This window comes from Gavialis gangeticus, unplaced genomic scaffold (genome assembly GCF_001723915.1).
Source record: "Gavialis gangeticus isolate Ggan-Ray unplaced genomic scaffold, GavGan_comp1, whole genome shotgun sequence".
In the NCBI taxonomy this organism is placed as follows: Eukaryota; Metazoa; Chordata; order Crocodylia; family Gavialidae; genus Gavialis; species Gavialis gangeticus.
In genome coordinates this window covers 89860507-89882558 of record NW_017729024.1, presented here as the reverse complement: position 1 = coordinate 89882558, position 22052 = coordinate 89860507, and the positions used below count along the sequence as shown (strand labels likewise).

The window sequence follows — 22052 nt, the reverse complement described above, 5'->3', positions numbered from 1 at the left end:
GGATGAACAATAAAAAGGTGTTATCAGTGTGGCAATAAGGGACAAATGCTTCTCTTGGATTTAAAAAGAGGTGAACAGGAAGCAGGAATAGGGAAGTTACCTTCCCTTTGTATTTGGCACTAGTATGACCACTGCTTGAACACTGTACAGGTCTAGTGTCCTATGCAAGAAGGATGTTGAAAAAATGGAAAGAAGTCACTAAAATATCCTATGAGAAAGATTAAGGGTTTGGAAAATACAAGTGAGACTGAAAAGTTCAAGGAGCTCAGTTCGTTTAAGATGGTTACAGGGTGACTTGATCACAGTCTTTAAGTATCTACATGTCTTCTGAGCATTTAATTTGATAGTAGAGGCAGGAAGTCAGACCAGATTATTGCAATGGTCCCCACAAGCCTAATTAACTTCCAGTCTATAAACTGTCCATCTCAATAGTCTGCTCCTTATCTCTTCACACATATAGGAGTCCCACTGAACTCAACAGAAGCTGGGGGACCTGATGCATGCAGGATCTGGTGCTCAATTTGGGGGAATATTAAATGTGGTACATGTCTGCAACTGCTGTAACCTGATGCAGTTCTATATATTTAATCAGACCAATTGCATACCAGATTAGGAGCTGACTCATCTTTTCTCGATCATATGGAAACATGCCATGAAATTACTTACTAATTTGTGGGAGACCATAAATGACCAAAACAAAAGATCAAGGATAAAAGGGCTGACGTAAAGGGAAAGATTAAAGTACTAAATAGGAATCGCTTGGCTAAGAGATGGCTAGGACAACAATCTATAAATATTTTGAAGAGTCTAAGCACTAAGAATGCCAAGGAATTGTTTGTGTGGAAAACTTCAAGGGTGTAAAGAGATGAAACTAATGAAGGGAAAATGCATACTGACTGGAGTAAAAAATCCACAAGTGAAAGGTATTAGGTTCAATTTTAGATTGAAGTAAAATGACAGAAGATCTTGAGACTTTTACTCGATGTGGAGAAGTCACTAAAAAATACACTGCAGGGAACAATCCTATTTTGCAGCAAGACAGGTGGGAACTTCAGATAGTCTTTCAAGTGTATATGTTCCTATGAATAGTTGTCTTAGATGTAAATGGGAATTATATGTGCAGAGGAACTGAGAATATGGAATTAGGGCTATGTTCTTCACAAGAAGAATCTAATTCTTGTAACCTTTTCTGGTGAACTTTTCAGGTGAGAATGTAAATCTGTGCAGGAAATAATAGGACTGCCTAAGAAAAGGTGAACTGGAACACCTACATACAGTAATAAAAATGTTAAAATTTAGGGCTGCAGTTATCAGCTAAGGAGAACATGACAAACCAGTAGAGAGGTCAAATACCTAATGTATGCCAAGCACATCCAAGATAAGGAAAGAAAATAATATGTGAAGAGACAAGAAGAGTATGTCAACAAATCATGATAATCAGTGCTGCTAATTCCAGCCTTCTAGACAGTAACTGCACAACCTGCATTTCAGGTACAGTAGAAGCAGAAAAGTTATATTTCATTAATGATTGCAGATCTCAGAAAAGAGAGATTATTCAGATTATAATGGACTAGTGCTGCTCTTAGTTGTGAGTTTCCCATTGAGAGCTTGGGAAGGATTCCATTTGAATTTGAATTTGGCAGGAAGGCCTCACTTTAGTCCTAGTTGATGTGAGGCGAGTACAAAGGAATTGGAAGCCACACATCCACCGGGTGCACCAGGTAGTGCACTTACTTGGTTTTGTTTCTGGAAGGTTGAACACAGAGAATTTGGGGACATACTTACAGGTTAGAGTTACAGTTACAGTTACATAGTTTGGCAGCATATTTATTAACTGCCATAGTCCAACTATATAAGCCTTCACAGAAACAATTTTAAAGGGAGGCTTTTAAAACATGGTCAGTATGAGCTAAACTTTGCTTCTATTGAAGGCAATGGCTATTCTTCTGCACATCTCAAAGATCTACTTCTTCATAATATTTTGAAATATGTCTTTATAAGTGAGTAGGTAATGCACTAAGAAAGAAATCATATTCATTAAGGCTGTGTGAAGCTTCGGTAGCCGATTCTATTCAGAGTCGATTTGGCCTGATTTGGTGGCCGAAACTCTGAATCCGAATTGGATCAGGAAACCAATACAAAGGTCTGAATCGAATCAGAAGGATTCAGTGCCGCTTTGGAGATTCAGATATAAACTAAACAGGCAGCAGTCCTCACCACGCTGGACACAGCTGCCTCCAGCTAGTAAGTCTGTTGTGGTGGGCCAAGGGGAGAGGAAAGGTGCATGGGGGAGGAAAGGGCTGGGGCTGGGGCTGAGACAAGTTGCCCAACCGGTGTGGGGGGGCACAGTACTTGGGGAGGGGGGTGGGCATGGGATGCGGGCACAGCAGCACTGGGAGCGGGGGGCTATGTCCTGCTGCTGCTTGCCCAGCCAGGGCAGGGCTGCAATGCAGGTGTGGCTCACTTGGGCCAGAAGGGGGCTAGTAGCAGCAGGGCATAGCCCCCACTCCCAGTGCTGCTGCACCCACATCCTGCACCCTCCTGCCCCAGCTGGGCAAGCAGTGGCAGTGCCTGCATCCCATGCCCCCCTGCCCCGGCTGCCACCGCCACTTGCCCAGCTGGGGTGGGAGGTGGGTATGGGATGCAATCACTGCTACTGCTTGCCCAGCCGGGGCAGGGGGACGTCCCAGCCCCACCCCCAATCCCAATCCTTCCTTCCCCCATTCCCCTTCTCTACATCCCTCCCCCATCCCCCTTCCCTCCCCCCTCTGCCTACCACAACAGACTTACCAGCTGGAGACAGCTGTGTCCATCGTGGTGAGGACTGCTGCCTGTTTACTCTATGGCCAAATCTCCAAAGTGGCTCCGAATCTTCAGATCTGATTTGGCTGAATTGAATCGGGTTGATGATTCGAATCTCTGAATCGAATCACTGTCCCTCCAAATCAGCTGAATCCAAATCCAAAGCGATTACTTGACATTTCACACAGGCCTAATATTCATCCAAGTCTGTTATATCCTGAGAGTTGGTCAGATCAGGTCCAAACACCTCCCACAAACAGCATTCCCTCTAAGCTGTGTGGCATGCATGGCTGCGCCAGCACACCTGTGCAGGGATGCCTGGCAGCACGGCATGAGCACACCTGTGTGGCCATGCATGCCATGCAGCTTAGAGGGAATGCTGCCCACAAGCCTCACTGAGGCTTCAGTTCCCCATTTCAGACTCTGAAGCTGTTTATTCTCATTTAAAGGCAGTGCAAAATGCTGCCATTTGTAGATAATATGGCCAGAAGGAACCACGTTGACCAGTGAACCAGACCTGCTGTAAAACAGAGGCCTTTTCCAGTAATGCCTATATCTAGCATTCTGATTTTGATAAAAAGGAGAAACAAACTGGTGCTCAGAAAAAATGATTGGATCACACCCTTGCCCTCTGGAACATTGTAACACTAATGTCTCTAGTCATTAATAAAAGAGAGGTGATAAATACACATAGACCATGTGATCATAATGTTAATGTAAATGTAAATGTTTCTGGCACAACCTGCAACCTGTATTATTAAATGTCAAACTAAAATGTAGGCGGTCATGAAGGCTGACCTGAAAGAAATTATGAGCATATGGAGCAAGTCGTCAGTGGCAGTGGCCTCACAGTCGAGGATGATCATTGATCACTCCCATGGGTCAAGTAAAGGGTTGTAGGTAAGTCCACTGATGGCTAAGAAGTCCAGGAAGTATGCTCTTTATAGATGTCCGTACTTAAAAGGAAAATAAGCGGGTTTGAAACTGGTGTGTGTGTAAATCAAATATTAATCCAAAATAATATTTAGAATAGTATGGATTGCCTGCAAAATGAACAAGGATTGACTAATTATTTAAAAGTTATAAAAACCCTGCAAAAAAGCAAGAAGCAACACATATGGGAATAGAACAGAAACGTTAAAACTGGCAGAATGAGGAACAGGGACTCTAAAAAGGAGACAGAGAAAACCAAAGGCAGAAACAAAATTCTCCCAGATCCATCAAAGCCCAAAAAAGTCCCCCAAGCCTGTGTAAACTGTCATTGCTTGACATGGGGTTATACCAATTTACACCGGCCCCTGAGAATCTGCCCCTGTAATAGAATGAGGCTTCCCATTCAACCTGTACAAAGTTATTTCTAGGAATGTCATACACTGATGTAGAAACACCGCTCATAAACCACAAGTAGCTATGTATTTTAGGTCCTCAATAGGGAATAGAGTAGGAATTGGCAGGGCAAGAGCAAATACCACTTATTAAATCCAATACTGTAGTGCTGAAGAGTTGTCCATATCACCAAGATCAGTGTTCAAAGAAGGGTGAAAGCACTGGAATCCAACATCAAGTGCAAAACATATATTTACAGAATAACAGAAACATCACCCATAGGAACAATTAAAACCACAAGGGAGATGTTTGCCCTCCAGTGGTTCTCCAAAGCAAAATAGACTAGAAAACTTTATTACATTGTTTCACACACACACACAAACAGTGCTTCTTTTAACTGATTATTTTTCCCTGGAGCACACATTTATTCAAAAAAGGCTCATTCTTTTACTTTGTTTTGCAACAGAGGAGGTGCCTCTGTAAAACAGATCTGTTTCTCTCTCTTTTTTGAAAACTTGATGGGATGTTGGCATTTAGAAGCTGGTGACTGGTGTGTTAAGAGAAACATTAGTTTCTCCAGAGTTCGGGTAGTGATTCTAATTTTACTTAATAAACCTAATTTTTGACAAATTATTTTTCTGTTCCTAGCAAATCAACCTACTATTATACACATATACATCTGACAGAAGAGGTGTGTGTGTGTGTGTGTGTGTGTGTGTGCGCGCGTGCATGCATACATATAGGAAGATTGTGGGGGTTGGACTCGGAAGTACAGTTTTGTTATATCAGTGTATTGCTCTGTATTTTCTATGCTGTGAGAGGCTATGAAGAGGTGCGAGAAGATCAAGTGAATGCCACAAAAACAGCCTCAGTGGTCAACCCCATCCATAACTGTTATAATGCTGGAGAAAGTAGACACATATGGAGACAGAGAACGCCCAGTATTTCTCATTCCCATTAACAAGAAGGTGAGTGACAGTAGTTTGCCATCTTGAAGACTGCAGGGAAGAAAAGGTACAATGACCCTAGTCATCTCCACCTAAAAGACTGTCAATCACCATTTGGGAAAAACAGACCCCTAATATTAAGCTAAAGTTTATTGCCTCCATCATTTATTCTCAGGTTTCCTCTGGAGGTTTTTATGAGCCTTAATTACGTTTGTTATCAGCATGTCATGCACACCCAACAAAGACTCCGCTACACAGGCATTTCCTTCTGTCTCAGGCATATGTCTCAGGCATACACTTTATTTTTATATGTTTTATATTTTATTTTTGTATATATGTACTGGAATAGATTCTTGCAAGGAATCCGGCAGCTTTGTTTTAACAAACTCACTGACACAAGCAAAATCTACTGCAAACTTGCTGTAAACTGTAATCCCAGGAAAATTCTAAAAATTCAGTTAAACATCCTCAGAAGGAAAAGGGATCAGGTGGAGGAGTGGGTGGAAAATTGATCCCACTCTCCAGATATAGCAACTAGCCATAGTTAATCCCTTGAGAAAAGTATGTTAGATCTGGCATAGAGTCCTTCTAGCAGAAGTAGAGAGAATAAAGGTCAGATTGAGACATTAGACATATACACACCATCTAAGAATCATACTAGGGAGTGCTACAATAAAACATAAATTCCTGTTCAAGTGTGCTATAACCCAGAATAGATGTTATATTGCCAGCCTTAGTGTGGTGCTGGGCACACAATAGTAAGTGGACCCAGGGTAGAGAGTTTGTGACTAGACTGCATACCTCCCTGGCACAGCCCCTTGATAAGGTATACGTGCCCATAGTCACCACCTGCCTTTGGGGCTGCTCCTGGAGTAGTGCAATTAAGGGTGCTACAATGATCACAGCAGATCATGAAATCTTCTCCTAGGCAAGCCCATAAAGTCAGGCACATGCTCGCTACAGTCTGAGCCTGAGGGACAATAAGTTTCTTCTGTAGAAAATAGCAGGGCATACTTTGTTCATCCTCAGCCCAGATCATGTGGATCCAAAGCTTCTCCAGACATTAGAATGTATTGGGAATTTCTTCTCCTTCAGCTCCAGATTCATGCTTAATTTGTCTTGATATATTTGCGACTAGCAATTTGGTAACAGAGCCAAGCCAAGGAAGCTCTTCACATTGTTTTTCAAAGAAAATCTGTTTTGATGAGGATCTGTGGCATGGAATCATGCTGAACATATTAGCCATATCCATCAAACTACAAAGTCATCATTAAAGCTAGAAATAACAGCGTATTCAAAGCAGTCCAATTTGTTGATGATGCACAATGTGTGTGCTGCACAGAGTGGGAAAGCAAACAGAGAGGCAGTAGCAATTAAAAGCAAAAGAATTTAGATTTGCGTAAATGGGGCTTGACATATGGCAAAGTATAGTTCCAAGCTTGCAAATGTAAAATCTTTGTGCTAAAGTCATAGCTAGTCTTCTCTTCCTCCTATGCTTTACAAAAGAAGTTGGCAACTTTTCTCTTAGCACAGCTTAATCCCAAGGCAGGCCGCAGTGTTAAGTATTCTTCCACTAGATGGCGGTGGCACATGCTTATGCTAAAAATACTAACAGCAGGGTAATAAAAGTATGTCTTTTGTCATGAATTCTATGGGTAACTGTATTATATCAGAGGATGTAATACCAGCATACACATTTATACTCCTGTCACATTAAGGGGTCCCATTTTGCTTTGTCTTTACTCAATAACAGAATTATGATGGCTGGCAATTGTGTTAAAAGTAGCTAAAGCATAATATTTTTTCCAGCTCTCAGGTAAGTTTTTAGGTCTGCCAGTTTCAAAAAAGAAAAAGAAAATCAAACTAGAAATGATATTTGGTAGGCAGTCATTGCTAGAGAATTACAAAATTGAACCTATTTTGTGTTTCTACGATTTGTAAAACATGGGGTTTTTTATTACATCTTTTTTGAACCAACTATATAGTTGGGAGAGATGTAAGACGAGATTACTGATACAAAGTGCACGTCTTCCACATTTTATGGACCACCATGGCTACAACAACACTTCAACTCTACCATAACATCTAAGACTGGTGGTATTTCAGAAATGCTTTAGTTGCTATTGTAACATTTAATCTTCCAGAAAAAATAGCCTGATTTTCAAAAATCTCATCCACATCCTTTGGGGATTTTTGTGCTCAAGATCTGGGCCTCTCATCACGAGGATGCAGCATTGTTTGTCTCACAGGTAGAAAGAGAAAAAGGTAGCAAAATATGAAGGAGAGACAAAATAACAATAAGTCTGGCAGAAGAAAGCAAAGACATGTATTTGTGTTCCCTTGGGATAAGACATGTCCATGGTTTAAATACCAAGCCAAAGTAGTTCACATGCCTAATAATTAAAAATTACCTTTGCCTATTATGTCCCTTTGTAGCAGGTATGAATGTAATGAGAGTTTTTTGACTGACACAGTGAAAATTGAGTAAGGGACTTCCTGAGCTAAGCATGTGAGTTATAAAGCCATAATGCTGTAGCTGGGGGCTGTAACAGCTGCACCTACCTCCATGGACTGATGCGGGGGGGAGGTGACATAAACAAAGCTGACTTGACCATCTCTTATTTAAGATGTGCTTGTCCTAGAGCAGTGGTCTCCACTTTTTTGATCGCGCACCCCTATCAGTAAAAAATGTTTGAGAGCGCACCCCCAATATATGTATATTTATATTCACGCACCCCTATCAGTAAAAAAATTTTGAGCATGCACCCCCAATATATGTATATTTATATAAATATACATCTAAATAGAAGTTCTAATATTTTCTTCCCGCACCCCAATGGATCATCTTGCGCACCCCCTGGGGTGCACGCAACCCATTTTGGAGACCACTGTCCTAGAGGACCTCCACCAAGCACATGCACACAGAACTACATGGTCGCATGCATACATGCACCCACACTTCACAGGTACAAACCTAAATCCACACACTCCAAAGAACTTAAAATATGTGCATACACTTTAAACAGCCTAACACCTGTGTTAGTAGATGGTTTCTAGTAGACAACAAGCTATTGCAAGTGTATTCATAGGTCTTAGCAGGCAGGATGACGAAAGAGGGTGTTTGTGGTTTATAAATTCCATAAGACCCCAGATGGGTTCTGAGACCACACTGACAAGGCTGAGGCATAGGTCCTTTACTTCAGTGCATTCATGTTGTCATGCAGGCCAGCCAAATTCCCCAACCACCAAAGCTTAATCATAGCCTCCATCTGGCAAATGGAATATAGACATGAGTTGCCATGTCATGATCCTTGCTCAAGGGGCAGTCCTTGATTCCACTTCCCCTCTGCTTATGGGGAATGATATTGAGGCACTGTGCATGTACACTGGACCAGCCAAACACCTGGAATCAGGTAACTTGTTTGAAAGATCCTCTCCACCATGACAGCATGGAAAATAGATGACCCTCAAGGTTCCTTCTAACCCTGTGCTTCTATGATTTAAGCAGGCACAGAAGGACACAACCCCCCTACCCCCCGCCCAGCAATCCTCTCCCTGCCCCACACAGTAGGCACATCTACCCAAGATGCTGTACAGTGGTTACTGCTTGTTTATTTAGTATTTGTATAAGCAAGTACTAAATAAATGAACAGTAACCAGAGTTACTGCGCAGTAGCGCCAACTCATGTCTTTTAAGTGATGCTAATGTGCAGTAGCCTATTATAAGGCACAGTAGCGTATTAGCACTGTCCATGCCGAGATGCAATACTGTGCAGTATTATATTTGGCTGCTGCGCCACCAGCATCTCATGGAGATGCACCCAGTGACCACCAATCTATGACATTTTCCCCTCATCTAGCTCCTGCCCTTTCTCTTCTCTTTCTGCAAGTTACCTCAGATCCTTCCTTGTCCCTATTCCTTACCAACCCTGGTCTTCCTCTGCTTTTGATGCTCAGACAGTTTATGCAGCGCTATGAGAGGATGTGAGCCCTTAACCGAGAATATTAAGGACTCAGAATAAGCAGGCTGTGTGATTCATCTAAAGCCAGCTCCCATCCTGAAGGTAGTGACATTTTTACGCACATAACAAAAGCCTCCATAAGCATCAGTATGTTCATGACTCCAGAACACTGTCTTTTTGCTTGGGCTTTGGTTTAGTCTAGAAAGTTATCAGCTTTGGATTTCTGCCTGCCTGAGATAAAGAGATAAATGTTTCACCCAATTTCATTTCTGTCATCAGTCCACTGCTGTTTGGGATTCAGCCTCTGACTAATATCATCTGTACTCAAGGAATGTGATTGCATGTCTGCTGTTGGCATGGTTATGCTTTTTTGACCTTTACTATCCAGACTGTAGCAACTTACATAATAATTGTGAAGGGCAGCTGCCAAATGAGTTACCAGAGCTATGCTTTTAGCTCATCTTTTAGACCTTTTGTTATACTAGAAATTTCCAAATATGAACATTGGTAACTCTTCTGCTCACTGACATATTAGAAATATTTGTCTTTTCATTTTACTGTTGTTGACAGAAAACATATACATAGGGCCATAAACATACACAGCGCTTTGCAAACCTAGAAAAAGATACATTCCCTACACCGAAAGAGGATTTAAGTTACACATGGCAAACAAACACACACATACAACACTTCAGCCATTAATGGCCTCATTTTCAGAGTGCTCTACAAACACTAACTAAATAACTTTTTCAACACCTTGCCGAAAGGCCACAGAGGGAATTATTCAGTGTTTGGATTAGAAATCAACCTTTCTTTTATACCAGGATTAGGATCCGACCGACAGCCCACACCTTTCTCTCTAGCCAAATGACTGTGAATTTAGAGAGGTCCTGAGTTTCAGGGTTATTTCTCGAAGTGGCTCCAATAAGGACAAAATAAATTAACTTGAAAAAGGCTGAATAAAACCAGACATTTGGGGTATTTAGCCTACTTGTACATTCGGAATAGACAGTGGAAATGAGAATAGCCTACAATAATAATAAATACTATAATAGTCTTAAGTCTTTCTCAGTACATCTGCCTGAAACTGACTGTATTTCAGTTAATAACTATTAACTGAAATACTGTATTTCAGTTAATAACTATTAACTGAAATACAATTTCATTAATTGTGGCCTTGTGTCCTAAGAACAAGATTATTAAATGTTCCCTGGTAAAATCACACAAAGACGTTCCCTCCTATTGTATTGGATCTATCAGGGTCATTCTCAAGCTACTGGTTAGGCCTTGTTTGAGTTGCTGTTTCTCCCATATTTCTACCCACTAGGCACAACAAAATAAACTATGAGGTAAAGGGCAAATACTCATGTTTTTTAGTGGTTTTACTTGTTTACTGGTAACCTTGAGGATTTTGGATTTGATTGCAATTGCTGCTTTTGATTAACACCATATATTCCTCAGGACTATGCAGTGGTAGCCAAATCTAAGAAATGTGAATGACATTTAACTGGCAGAGAATGTATTACTGACAAACACACAACACACTGGCTATATTGTAATTGTACCATCTGGGAGAACGAGGACTGAAAGGAAATAAGCACAAACAGGTGTTAATGTTAGCCCCTTAAGGGTCATTAATGAAGTAGGGTGACTGACAAATGCTGAAAGAGCCCACACACAAATCTGGGCAACTATTAAGAAGAAGGGGTGAGTCCAGCAAACATAAGAGCATACTAATTTAAAATGCAAATAGCTCTGCACAACCCTGCTCCTAACTGCATCTCAACTCCTCACTCCCCTCCTTACCCCACCACTTCTAATTGCCTTTTGAGTACTCCTCTTCCTCTTACTTTAGTCCTATGCCTCCAGCCTCAAAATCCCTCTCAATGCCGGTGCCAAGACACAACTTTCCCAAGAACTCTGTACTTGCTTTACAGTCTATCACCTTCCACAAAGAAGGGTTTCTTCACGTAATCCTCTGAAGAGCAATCCTGAATTGGTTTGAGATGAATCCACTGTCAGTCACCCTGTACATTTTGGTCAGAGTGGCATTTGTTTGTTTAGGCTTTCAGCTCCTCAAGGCATTTCATTCTATGGCAAAAGTAAAGGGCATTGCCCTGAAGGAGTTTGTGGTCAAAGTCCACTAAATCTCCATATCCTTAATCCTGCCCTGACAGGTCCCTACAGAGCTCCTGGTGGAATTCAAACTTGATTAACCTGCCCCAAAAAGAAATTCTGGAAAACAGCTGGTAAGAGCAATACCAGTTGTCTTTCACTGCAGTGACCTCTCCCACACCCAGGGTTCAGAGTGGCCTGGGGAGTTGCTATTTTTACAGCTCTGCAGCATCAGGGCTAGGGACAGAAGTTACACATAAACTGGTTTAAGTGATCAGAAACTGGTTTAAAACTGTAACAGAACTTAAGTTCAGTGTACATAAAGCAGTTTCAAAATGGCCAAACCTGATTTACGATAAACCTGGTTGAATGTAGTATGAGAGCTAACTGATTTGGGTCAAACCAGTTAATTGAACTTCTGTCTCAGAACCCTTCCTGGTTCAAGTTAAATCAGAGTCCCCCAGCATCCCAGCATGCTTTTCAGCCCTGGGCTGGGCTGGGTTGGGCTGTCTGCTCCAGAGAGCAGAGCTAGCCCCGTCCCTCTACTCCCTGGCAGAAACTCCAGCTGGCTGAGAAGGTGATAGAGACTCCAGGCACAGCAGCATCTGCCTGGCTCCCCCCTACCCCACCTTCCCTCTTCTCCCACAGCAGGGACCCCAGCGGCATGGCATCTGGCAACGCCACCCACCCCCATGCTAGCTAATGCTGAGAGGTGTCTGTATGTGTGTCTCCACTTTCACTGGAACAAAGGCAGACAGAACAGTGTCCACTTAGGACTTTTTGGAACTAATCAACAGGTCAGCTGGTAATGTCTCTCCGTTCTTCCTTACAAATGCCTTGGAAAAAGCTGTTTAAAAAGAGCTGAAGCTAATAAGAGAGGCTTTTGTTTTCTGGATGGCCTGATCAGCTTTGTGTTCTGACAAGCTCCCTGCTTGCTGTTGGTTTGCTTCAAAGGCCACAATCTGTCAATGTTCAAGAGGGGACAGAGAGAGGTGTGAGAAATGACCTGGTTTGCAATGCGTGGAACCTGTGAGTACCGTCAGTTTGCTGCACACAGTATAAAGAAGCAGGGAGAGGGAGATTGGAAAGCTCAGCATCATGAACAGATTCATGCACTCTACACAAGCAGTCCTCCCTCCCCCCACCCTCCCTTTGCCTAGAGTGCTAGTAAGGGTCAAAGTCTGGCAACACTCCCCACCTCTTGAGTGGCAAGTGGGAGAAAAGCTAGGCAAGGTCTGCTTCCCCCTCCCTCTTCAGGAACACCCCAGCTGGGGACTGTGTAGGCCAGGGTGGGGGTTTAAACTTCTTCTTAATCATAGTGTCCTGCTGGGGCCTGCCCATGCCCCCCACCCCTTCAGCTCAGCACTATGGAAGGGAAGAAAGGGCATGCTCTAGGGCCCCACCCTTCTCCAGCTTCTAGCCTGAGCCATTACAGGTATGTGCCTGCATTTCCTGAATCAAATGTGAATAGCTATTCACTTGAAAATTGGTTCAATCTCTGCAAGTCCCCAGCCCCAAGGTTGATAACAGTCAAATCCCCAGGCCAGAAAAAGCGCACCTGAAGGGTGATTACAGAGAAGATGTAGATAAACTATTCTTTGTGACTGTAGAAGACAGGACTAGGAGCAATGGACTCAAACTGCAGCAGAGGAAATGTAGGTGGGAGATTAGAAAGAACTTTCTGACAATGAGGGTGACTAAGCATTGGAACAAGCTACTTAGAGAAGTTGTGGAATCACCATCCCTGGAAATTTGGCTGGGATGATTTTTAGTCAGGGATGATCCTGTCTTGAGCAGTAGGCTGGACTAGATGTCATTACAAGGTCCCTTCCAGCCCTGTTTTTCTACGATCCTATGATCTTGTAATGAGTCATGTTTTTGTTACCTTGTCTAAGTTGAACACAGCTAAAATGAAAATGTGGGGGGTTTATCTCCCTGATATCATGTCACTGAAGATACAAAGCAAATGTGTTGGTATTTAACACGCAGAAATCCAGGAAGGCATAATAGTTTGTGGTAGCTGACTGATCTGTCTCTGTCCTTTCCAGTAAGGTCTATCTTGAAGGACTTCTCTGCAACTCTACTTCCAAAAGGAATGCAGTCACCAGGCTCCTATGCCACAGCTATGGATGTCTCAGCAAAAGCTAAAAAAGACGAAAAAGAAACATTCTGGAGAGAGAAAGAGCACTGACATCTATGTAGGTCACAGACATAGCAATGTCAAATTCCATTTTTAACAGCAAGCAAGTGCAGGAAAATTGGAAACACTCTTAGTCAGAAGTTTTAGCTGAGTTGCACCTGCAGAAAAGCTAGCCCCACGTCTCTGGGTCTTATTGAATTCCAAGCACCTTACTGTGACTAGGCTGATAACATCCACATACTTTTTTCATTTGTAATCTTATAAACATATAATTAAGTAATTACCTTTCAGCAAAACCTTAGCAGTGCGCCGTTAATGCCTTGTGTAAACCATAACTGAATGAAAGACTTACAGGAAAGTAAAGAAAAATTAGAGGCAACCATTATATTTTAATCCCTGAGCAAGAAGCTCTGAGACCTGGTTGATCTCTTTCTATACTGTGCTTTTTTCTTTACACAATATTTATGATCTCTTACACTGAAAAAGTAGATTAAAGAACATTTTAGGATTTCAAAGACAAGTGCTCAGACGTAAGAATTTCTTTTTGTGCTTTTCCATAATCATACAGTTTTTAGTTACTTGATCATGTCCTGTTTCAACAGAATCCATGCCTTGTTCAGGAACACATCAGGGTTCTATAGTGAATGAGGATGCACTTTGTTGGACCCCAGCTAATTTGCTGCAGACCTTGGAAAATATGTAGAGGTGATGCGATTTATGGATACATTCATTTTTGTATTCCCTAACATTCAAGTCCTTAATTTTCCCACTTTAGCTTTCTTTCACCGTTGTCTTGGGATGTATTTTCCTAATTCAAAAATTAAGAGAAAATAGAAGTGTCCTCATAAAGTGTCCCCATCCTGGATCATTATAAAGGCTCACACCAGAGTATTTCAGCTAAAAAAATAACTTGCTGCAGCACCAGGGTGTTATACATGATGGGCTAAATTTTATTCCCCTTTATGTGGCCAAATGGCAGTTTTCCAGCCATGAAAGTGGCACCTGCAGTTTGCAAGTCTATTGTCTATTATATGGCTATGTAGCCACATACTAGAGTATAAGTCTTGAAAAACTCAAGAGGAGGAGCAGAAGGAACCCCAGACTGCATTTAAGCCCCAGTAGATGCATGGTTGGGGCGCTTGCCCAGGAAATGCCAAATCTGGATGTTAGGCCTCCCTCAGCCAGAGGAGGTTTGCATAAGGTAGCGTGACTGAGTGGGGGGCAACTAGGGCAGCAGCTCCAAGGCACTGCCTTTGTAGGGGGCACAAAAGCAGCTGTTGCTGAAGCTGCATGCAATCATCACAGTAGGAGCCAGTGCTTCTCCAGGCACCATGTGACTGCCCCAGGTGCATATCTGTGCTGTTATACCTCTGGAGGTTTGAACCTGTATCTCTCTGACTTCCCACCATAGTACTCTCCAAGCTATAGGTTATGCACTATATATTTCTTGCTTCCAGTGGGACAGAAAATTCCCTAGTGCACTGCTCTCTATCCAAGTTATCCAGTAAAAATCCAATAAATTCAAGATACAGTGGCTTCAAAGACTACTATTTTGACCAAGTGTGGACTAATTTTTACATCGGCAAAAGGCACCTCACTGACATAAGGGCAATACTCCCCACATCTAAATTATACCTTTGCTGCAAAGTGTACAGGCACAAGACCTTCTCAAGAAAACTTTTAACAAGAGTAAAAAAATGTGTTTTCCTTTAAATTCATTGTCACAAATGGAAGAACTATTATAGCTTAAACTTATATATATATCAGCCTGAGGCAGACAGCCTGGAAATTTTCAGTCCAAAGAGTTAAATTTGGAAAATTTACAGGCAACTGAAAAAAAGTATATATAATAAAAAGTGTCAGGCAACTGTTAACTACAGGCAACTCAACCAGGTCTACCTACTATGAAATGTAACTGAAATAAAAACAACCATTCAAAAGAACAGCTGTGAAATGTCTGGTCTTATAACTGATATATGTTATGTTTTATAACTGGTAGAACTTCTGAAATGTCTGACTTAATGAACCTGTTCTTCCAAATATTTATAAAATAGTCATGATTTGCCCAAAAGAGTAAATTTAAAAAACAACATAAATGACAAGCCAACAGTATTTGGAGAGTTAAATGATAGATGTGCCAACTACAGAGACAGACATCATATAATCTTTCTTACACAGTGACAAGAAATTCCACTGGCAGCTCTCTCCCTTTTCATCGTCAGATGCTCAAGTGTGCTTTGGATAGTTTTAACCCATAACTAGCTCTCATACAGGTATAACCCAATATGTTTCTCATAATCTCTGAAAAGCTAGGCAAATAGTGTGCATTCTTGATTTATTTAATTGGCACAATCAATTTCCCTTCTTACTAGCTATGTAAGGTATCTTACTAGGTATCTTATTCCATATTTTAGAAACAGCGGAGGTAATAAGGAAATTTGAATTAGAAATCCATAATCTATGTACATCTTAAGTCTCCAAGGTTCGCCACAGAAGTACAGTCAATATTATCAAATGAAATACCCTTCTACATTGCGCATTCTCTTCAGATTATATTTCATAAAAAATTAACCATTGTAAGCCCAAGGCAAGCAATGGGCAGATACTAGGGAAGAATGATTCCCATAAGAGTGGTCATACCCTTTCATGTCATTGATCTAGCCTTCTTTATACTTTTGAGACTGAGATTTAGTGGTTTTCTTTTAGAAAAAATCAAGATGCTCCTCTTTTTGTAAAGATCATTTCTCCCTTTTTTAACATGGCACTTAGAGATCTGGAGTGGATCATTCAAAAGAAGAGCAGTGTAGGCCCGCAAGGACTGAATTATTATGGAAGTCTAAAAGAGTTTGACTTTTGCAAGCTATAGCCAATGAAACAATGCTCAAGCCAAAGTTTGGATAACAGTCTACAAATATAGCACAGCTATAAAGACCAAAGGAGAAGAGAGGCAAGGGTTGTTTATCTTTTACTTGGATCAGTTGTATCCACTTGTGTCTTCAACTGCTGGGAGAGATGGTAGACAAGCTTTCAAGCACAAAGTGCTTTTCTTCAAGTCTGGGAAAGAAGCAGACACAACTCAAGCTAAATAGCAGAAAAAGCAATGGCTTGTGTATATTTTATTATGCAACTCAATAAAAAGTATTACTAAAAAAGAAATATTTGCTTCTCATATATTTCCTTGGCCATCAGAGCTGTATCACTCCAGCCCTACTACAAGGTGGAAAAGGATTTATTTAGAATACTACAAAGATAAGTAAGTAGGAAAATACTATAAAATTAAGAAAGAGAAAACATAGGATATTAGAAGACATTACCTGATGGTGAGATGAATTAGTCTACGGATTAGTTGCTCAAGGGAAATGGCAAATCTTTAGGGCATTTAAAAGGGTGGACACTTCATTCAAATTATGTAGAAAGGCTGCTGTACACTTCCTTGGATGAGCCAAGGGTCCATGATTTGGTTATGAGTGTAACACATGCCTATTTTAAGCCCCTTTATACAGCCAATTGCACATGTAGTGGTCTTGGCATAAATGAAATCTGGGACCTTTAAAGCCAATGTAGATGTTGAAAACTGGACAAATTTGAGAAAATATATTTACAGGAGATAATTATGACAGAGATGCTTGGGATGCACTCTTGATTTCTTTCAGACTGATCCATACCACTAAACACCCTCATTTTGATTGGTTATTCTTTGTGGTAATATCACAGGAGAGGCCACAGAAAATGAACCCCGGAAGCATTCGTCCTGAGATTCTGTAATAGCAGACAACATGGAAAACCTTGACTAGCTGTCACCTATGCTTTTCTTGCTCTGGGGGTAATCAGCTCTGGATATCAGTCTCCAGGGAATCTATGCACCAGCTTAGGAACCTTAAAACAGATTTATAAAAAGCAAAAACAAAGCAACCAGTAGAGCTGACAAACTCATCTCAATACACAGAAAACCAAACAGTAACACACCAACACACACAACCAGAACAGAGCCCTTATTGTTCAGACATACTGAGCATATGGAAAATAAACTTGTGTTAAAAGAGTTGGCCTAAGCTCTGTCCTTCATTACAATGCCACCTGGACAATAGTTTAGTTAAGTTAAACAGGCCAGAGGAACATCTGTATCTGGCTTTGGTAAATCCAGAATATGGCAACAGCACCACTGCGTGGTGGATTTAGAGAGCAACTACTTCGCAACATCAGATCGTTTAGTAGGAAAGAAAAACAGTAAAAGGTGGCTCAAACAGGTTGAGATAAAGAAATACAAATAATAACATTATTTTACATTATTAAACTATAGTAAATGGATTATATCCCGTTCCCTGCTAGACTTGCATAAATCCAGTTAAAGAACTCCCTCACTTTAGACTAGTGTAACTGAGGTTATAATTTGGTTCACTCAGCACTTGTAAGAGATCTGGTCCCACTCAATTCACATACAAAATTCCTGTTCATGTAACTGGGAGTTGCATATCTGAAGTGAACCAAGAACAGATGCTTTGCATTGCACCAAAGCACAGTTTCGGCTCTCCAAATCAAATCTTCTTTGATTAACATCTGCAGCTCCCATTAGCAGCCCTGGCAAAATTAGAAAGGGACAGTTCAAAGGTCAGAAATAAAGCACAGAATTTCAAATGCTTACTTCAATCCTTATCTGATCCTCTTGGCTCTGCAAGAGCTAGGCTAGAAAGAACAGGCTTTCTGGCAAGATTTCCAGTACTTCCTGATGCTGGTGAAACAAGAAATTATGACTTAAATTTAGAGATTTAAAATCTCCCCAGCTGAGTGACTGCCCCCAGTTAGGATACATCTGCCAGTTGGCTGTACTCAGTTTTGACTTAGGTGTCAGTACTACAGCTAGTAATCCACCCTGCTGGAGCATTCAGGGGTTTAAGTAGCAGCATCCACTTCATTTCCTGCTCCAGTAACTTCAGGGACCCATTCCACATGAAAGGAGTGTGATGGTATGTGCTGACTTTCTGAGTAGATTCCCACAGGACAGTGAGACCATCCCAACAATAAGAGATGGCAATAAACATGATCAGTGTGTGCCCTCTGCAAAAAAAAACCCCAACAACTGAATCAAATGTGTGTTCTGCAGATCTGCAGCTAGTGTGTATTTTTAATTATACTGAAGCTTGTTTCTAATGTATTTGTGCCTTATAGACCAAGCAGCTCTACAGGCAGTAGTAGCTCGGGAGCCTCCAGGTACAAAGAGGCAGTATGCTCATAGCTATTCCTCTTTGTCCAAAACTGTTCCGTTCACTCAATTCCAGTAGCAATGATCTAGCACAGGTTATGAATTCGGATGTAGTGATTCTTAGTGTTGCCATGCCTCTACTCATCCTGTCATACATATAAAATTCTATACAGGTTTCCCTCAATTTATGCAGGTTCTTTATATGCAAATTCACTCTTATGCAATGAGCATATTTAGACCCATAATTCATTATATGCAAGGTAAATTCACTCTTATGTGATCAGTATAGATGCCACCCCTGCCCAAATAGGTAAGTCTGTGGGGCAAGGGGAAAGCGCCGTGGCCCCACTCACTGCAGCCCCAGCTGCAGCGGTCCAGGGAGCAGCTGGCACCAGCAGCCTGCAGCCGCTCGGCTACACCTTGCTCCACCTGCCCCCCCACACCTGGGCTCCACCTGTCCCCACTCACCTCTGCTCCTGGGCTGTGCCATGCCCTGGTGCAGGCAGCTGGTGTTGGTGGCTCCTGGGGCCACTCCAGCATGGGCTGGGGTGAATGCTGCACCCTGTGCCACCCAGGGTTCTGCTTGTCCATGCTCACCCCAACCCATGCTGGAGTGGACCTGGAAGCAGCCGACAACAACTGCCTGCACCAGGGCACAACACAGCCCAGAATAGAGGTGAGTGGGGACAGGCGGAACCCAAGTACGAGGGGATAGGCAGAGCACAGTGCAGCCCAGTGGCTGCCAGCACTTGCGGCGGTTGCTCCCAGAGCCACTGCAACCAAGGCTGGGGTGAGTGCCGCTCTATCCCCTCTGCTTTGCTGCCTTGTGCAGCTCCAGGAGTAGCACCCTTCCCCCCACCCCTTCCCTAGTCCCAGCCTCACTCCCTCCCTCTCTCTCTCCCTCACCACAATGGGAACCTATCCCTATCTGTTACATTGTAAAGTGGGTTTGCTTTATGCAAATTTGATTTATGCACCATTTTGTGGGAACACATGTACCTCATAAATCGAGGGAAACCTGTATATATGAAAAAAAATTATGGACTTTCCCAACTCCCTCTGCCTGTCTCTGTGTGTGTGTGTGTGTGTGTGTGTGTGTGTGTGTGTGTGTGTGTGTGTATGCGCACACATACATACAGTATACATACATATACATATAGTGCCTACTACAGTGGGGCACTGGCGTTTTGGTCCTGACACAATGCTGCTGATAACAACAACCCCTCTCCCTAAAGGTTATTGAATCCTTTTAATTTGAAATGTGATCTGAGAGGAAATTCATACACATCACTGAAGACTAAATGGAATGAAAGCCCCCAAAATGCCATAAGAACATCTGATAAAACCTTAGCAATTCAGTTTCCACTTCCGAGAAGATCAGAGTTGTGTTAAATAAGGAGCTGAAGGCAGACATGCCATATAACCAAACTATTCCAACTCTCTAAAATAGCACTTGATTCTGGTTCAGTTGAGGATTGAGGGGAAGGTTCAGGTCATTTCCTATTTTACTCCAAATGGTACGTCATCCTTAGATAGGATGACAAAATTACATGATTCTTCATATCCCTAAGCTCCTCCTCTGAGAAAAGAAATGTCAGGTTTGACATTGTATCAGACAGCAAAAATGCCTTTGCTTTGGATATGTATGATCTTCTTGTTTGTTGAACAGCTGGACAGCTTTCATCAGGGTTCATATCTTATTTGATCTAATTCTTATACAAAGAGGTGTCACTACTTCCTTTCTTCAATACTTAGGAGGAATGTAAGTAATGTTGCCAATCCCCCTTCCTCTCCCCCTCCAAAAAAATCAAGGGAGAAGAAATGGAATGAAAAAAAAAACTGCTGTCCAAAAAGGAATGAAATGCAGTATCACCACAAAATATCTGAAAAAAATACCAGCTTTATTGCATAAGAAAGATCGAGCTGCATAATAAGAATTCAACAATTTAAAGTCTAACCATTCAGACCTTTGAACATGAAATTATGAATAAAACAAAGAAACAGATTACAGATATTGGTCTGCTTCATTGTTTCTAGCTGTGCGAGGTCTAGTTAAAGCCCACTGATACCAACTGATATCACTGCTTTTGATAGGCTCTGGATGAAGACCATGTTTCCTCATGCTGATCCACTTCCTGTTGACTTAGTTTTGAAGTAAGATCATGCTTCTACTAATATGTTGTGGAAATGGGGGAAAGTCTAGAGTGCCATGTCCCAGACAGAGTAGGTTGGATTTCCCTTAGTTTTGATAATAGGTATTACTGAGCAGAGGAACTTTATATCTTTGCCAAAACCAGACTCTATATTTGGTTGGGTAGAGGAGAAAAGGAATTTGAATATGAGAGAGCAGACAGCCGTGTAGTCATTTATTGCAATGATGGGGTGGAGTCAGTTAAATATACATTGTTTGGTTTGATATCTGTTTCAAGATGACAATATCCTTTTACTCATACACCACCTCCTTGAGATTTCTGACATGAGTGCTCTGTTTTGCGGGTTTAGAGGGAAGGATTCTTGGGGCCAAATCCCAGCAGAATCACTGGTTTACATTGTTACCTTGTATCAATCGCAGCTTTGAGACTCTATGATATAACAGAGAAATTATCTTAATCTATGTGTTTTATCGCACACCAAGCAATTTAGTGCAAGAGATCAAATAGAATCATAGAAGAGTAGGGTTGGAAATCATCTAGTCCTACCTTCTGTTCAAATGTTCCTCTATGCCTTTCATAAGCAGTAGCAACTATGAAGCTGAATATAAAGCAGGATTCTTCTAATAATGAGATGCTATATCTAAACTGGTAAGTACAAATACTAATACTAATATATTATTTTACAATATTATTCTACACACCTTTTATATAAATAATCCCAAAACATTTGTAAACACTAGGCACATATACATGAGACATTTACTGTGGAACTGACTAATTAGCTCTGCGGTAAACCTTCAGCATCTACAGGTATGATGCTATTAGGCCAGAGTAAACTAATTTACTCTGCCACAGGATAGTACTTGTATTTACAAGTATTATCCTGCAGCTCTGAACTTTACTCTTCACATGTAGATGGTGACCATGCTGGCTGGGACACAAGTGTACTCCAGTGTCTGGGCTGCCTGCCAGTTAGCCCTGTACTGGAGCACCCTCGTGCCCCTGACAGCCCCTCTACAGCACACTGAGCTGGGTCAGAGCAGTCCCGGACTGCTCGGTATACACCAGAGTTTATTACTTCAGATTAATAGCATGTGTAGACATGCCCACTGCACCCTAATTCTGAACCCATATTCGTCTGACTAGCCCTTGGTTCACAGATCTGCAATCGCACGGTCATCCTCATGAACAAGGCCTACCCATTCTATAATTAGGATTATAGAAACAGGTTACTGTTTTACTATTAAAACACAACTGCTCTGGGATTGAAAGACAAGTGTTAAATGGAGTACTTCTCCAAAGCAGAGTACGCATGGTCAAGGGAGGAGAAATTTGGGCTACAGACACCGGAGCAAACTATTTTTGAAAGATGTCACAGGATCACTGGATCCATGTGAAGCATGTCAG

At 41.7% G+C, this 22052-nt stretch overlaps 1 protein-coding gene across 1 annotated transcript in view; it reads left to right on the top strand.

Moving 5' to 3' along the window:
• LOC109297545 overlaps positions 1-13849 on the top strand; it is a 186991-nt gene extending 173142 nt beyond the window's left edge. Inside the window, exon 4 of the mRNA XM_019517362.1 lies at positions 13198-13849. Coding sequence (XP_019372907.1) covers positions 13198-13203 — 6 coding nt within the window. The 3' untranslated portion in view covers positions 13204-13849. The remainder of the gene's footprint in view (positions 1-13197) is intronic.
• The last annotated feature ends 8203 nt before the right edge of the window (positions 13850-22052 follow it).